Below are 3,346 nucleotides of genomic sequence, written 5' to 3' on the forward strand. Positions count from 1 at the left end.
GTGTGAATCCATAAGGAAAGATCCTTTCTTATAGATCTCATTAAATCTAAATCTAGGAGCAGATGCTTCTCGCACACTAGACTCGATCTCATTATACTCAAATTCTTGAGCATTTATCAGCTGAACTGGAGCTGTGTTTCTTTTGCTGAGAATTCTACTTAGCATCTTCATATCTCTTTTGGTAGAAGGTTTAGGAGATTTCCATTCAAGTAACTTTGGTTCACTAAACCTTAGTCTACTTTCTTCCGTTGATAGGGGTGGAGAATTTATGATGATTTTACTAGCTACACTTTGGGCCAGCGATTCTTCATTAATTCTTTCATAATGTTCTCCTTCCTTCATTTTCTCTAAAGTCTTTTGTAGACTAGAGATTCTATTATGTAACTCTCGAAATTGATTTTCGAGGTCAATACCTATCTCATGGAGATAAGCAATATTATAATTCTGCTGAAGGATTATTGCTTCTACATTCTCGGCAAGTTTTTCTGTGGGTTGATGAAAGCCAATAGCTTTAACACCTTTTTGTTTTACTTTTAGATCTACTCTCTGATTCATCCTATTCTGGCAATGAGAGTTTCTAAAAGTGATCTCAAGTTTTCTTGAGTTTTCTTTAGTTCTACTGCTTGTTGATGAATATTGTTTGCAAGATTTTCAGTACGAACTAATTTCTTTTCAATATCTGTTAGATATTGTTTTTCCTTGAGGTAATCTAGCTTGATTTCAAGCTAGCTAATTTTTGAGTTTATTTCCTCAAGTTGATTAATCCGTAGATTAAATCTCTCGAGTTGTTCTATAACCTTTTCAGAGGTCTTATTCTTAGATAAATGATCTAAGAACTCGATTAAGCTTGGTCTTGAGGGATCAAGCTCTTCTACTCCGATCTCCTGTTGGAGATGAATATGCTCGTCGTATAGAGTATTTAGTACTCTACAAATATATTCAATAGAGTATTGATTTTCTTGTATGTGCCTTGAATGAAATCACACTTTCCACTTATCAGTTCCTTTTGTAGTACAAAAAGACTGATAATTTTTCAGTTTGGATTCTCTTTTGTTGGTTGAGAGAAGCCAACTTTGTGGCATAAACCTTTTTGTCACCTGCTTTTGAGCCAAGCAGGCTCTGATACCAGCTAGGGCAGATCTAACAGATGCTCAAAATATCAAGAGGGTTTTGATCTTGTTCAAATGTTTCTTGAAGGACTTCAATTTCCTCTCTTGACTCGTATATCCTTTGTTGCAACTGGAAAATAATATCCCAGTAATTTTTGGTATTTCTTGGAAGCTTATCTCTTCTTGCTCTTAATTTTCTTAAATTTCTTCTTTCTTCTTGCAACTCTTTATATGAAAGCTTAGATTCTGATAATAAATCAAGTCTAGTAGCAATAGATTCTCCTATTGATAATGAAAAATTAATTGTCTACCTTTGAGTTTAGAGGATAGATCTAAATACTTGTATTATGTTTAAACAAATTCATAGGCCCATCATGCTCCGTCAAAATTACTTACTGTAGTAGGAACTTAATAGTAAAAAGGCACAAAAGACAAAAAGGACTAAAATGCTAAATTTTGTCCTTAAACGTTAAAGAACCAAATTAAAGGACCTTTTTGTAAGATGAAATTATATTAGGTATTAAATTGTAGTTTCCCTATGTTCTTTTTATTTTGGCAAAAACTAAGAAATATTTTGCTTAATTACCTTGACTTGAAAGGTAATAGTGGGATTTCATGGAATGATGAAACCCGACCAGCATCTGTTCCCGTGGAACTTGAAGCAATATCCCATAGCTCGACTGATTCAGTTCTGAGAATCTCAACCTCTTCATAGTTATTCTGTTCGCCATTAGAAGTTTTTTCTGTCATCTGAATCACTTCTAGCTCTGCTGTGACCTCTCTCATTGTAGGGCGCTTCCTTCCGCTCAAATTCAGACATCTTCTTGCAAGGTTTGCCACGGCTAGGATATCTTCTTTTGATCCTTCCTTCAAAACTTGAGCATCAACAATTTCAAACAGACGATCTTTGTGCATGGAGATAATGAAATATGTGGCAAGACTTCTGCCTTCATCCTCTGACCTTAGGAAAGAAATTGGTTTTTGCCCTGTTAAGAGCTCAACAAGAACAACCCCAAAGCTATACACATCACTTTTCTCCGTGAATTGGCTCGACTGAAAGTATTCAGGGTCCAAGTAACCGAACGTGCCGTGTACAAGTGATGTCGTCAGATGAGTTTGGTCAATAGCAATTGATCTTGAAGTTCCAAAGTCAGCAATTTTTGCTCTATACTTGTCATCCAAAAGTATATTTGTAGACTTGATATCTCTATGATAGATGGGAAAGGAAGCTGTGTAGTGTAAGTACGAGAGAGCTCCTGCAATTTCTGTGGCAATTCGTAAGCGCATTTTCCATGTGAGTGGAAATTCTTCAATCTGTTTAGTGATATACTTGGAAAGGGTTCCATTTGGTATAAATTCATAAACCAGAAGGGGAACTTCTGTCTCTAAACAACAACCCAATAGTTGAACAATATTTCTATGGTTGATTTGGGAAAGAATGACAACCTCATTGATGAACTCTGATAGTTGGCTTTCATCAACCATTTTAGCCTTCTTCACAGCAACAATTCTTCCATCTTCCAACATGCCTTTGTATACAGTACCTTGACCTCCTTGGCCAAGAATTCTATCCACATTAAAGTTATCTGTAGATTTCTCTAACTCTTGTGATTTAAACAATTTAATTTTCTCAACATTAACTTCACCTGACGACAATTGTTGTTCTAATAATAAACCACCGTTTCGCTTGAAGAACATCTTTTTTCGTTTTATCTCATTCCTTTTCTTCAGGAATTTATATCCAAACCATACACCAACAAGCAACAACAAGAGTCCAAGGCTCGAGCTCAAACCTACATAACTCAGCCACCAATGCGTGTGCAGTCAGATTAAAAGACATATTCTTAATTGAAACTCCAAAAACAATTTATCTGGACAAGACATTTGAGTGTTTACCACAAAACAAGATTTAAAGAAAGATTATGTACAAAATGTTATTTTTATTTTGTTTTTTAAGATGTTGTCAAGCCATTAATATATCAAATATGTAGGTAAGACCATAAGCACATAAACTTCATCCCCTATGGGGTACGTCGAACTAACACTACCAGGACAAGCACTTTAGCCGACGAAAATTTTTCGTCGGCCTGTCAGCTTAATTCGTCGGCTAAGATCTTAGCCGACGACCTTTCGTCGGCTAAGATTTCGTCGGGAAAAGCTCGTCTGTGGTGACTTTAGCCGACGACACACGTATAAGTCGTCGGCTAAAGTCAAGACTTTAGCCGAACGAAATAATG

At 36.0% G+C, this 3,346-nt stretch overlaps 1 protein-coding gene across 1 annotated transcript; it reads right to left on the reverse strand.

Annotated features, from left to right (window-relative positions):
• Positions 1-1,691: 1,691 nt before the first annotated feature.
• LOC101299512 (wall-associated receptor kinase-like 9-like) lies at positions 1,692-2,993 on the reverse strand. Its single transcript, XM_004305810.1, has 2 exons — positions 2,987-2,993; positions 1,692-2,902 (listed from the first exon to the last, which is right to left on the reverse strand). The coding sequence occupies exons 1-2, from the start codon at positions 2,991-2,993 to the stop codon at positions 1,692-1,694; spliced, it is 1,218 nt and encodes a 405-aa protein (XP_004305858.1).
• Positions 2,994-3,346: the final 353 nt, after the last annotated feature.

Source organism: Fragaria vesca, linkage group LG6, assembly GCF_000184155.1.
Source record: "Fragaria vesca subsp. vesca linkage group LG6, FraVesHawaii_1.0, whole genome shotgun sequence".
Classification (NCBI taxonomy): domain Eukaryota; kingdom Viridiplantae; phylum Streptophyta; class Magnoliopsida; order Rosales; family Rosaceae; genus Fragaria; species Fragaria vesca.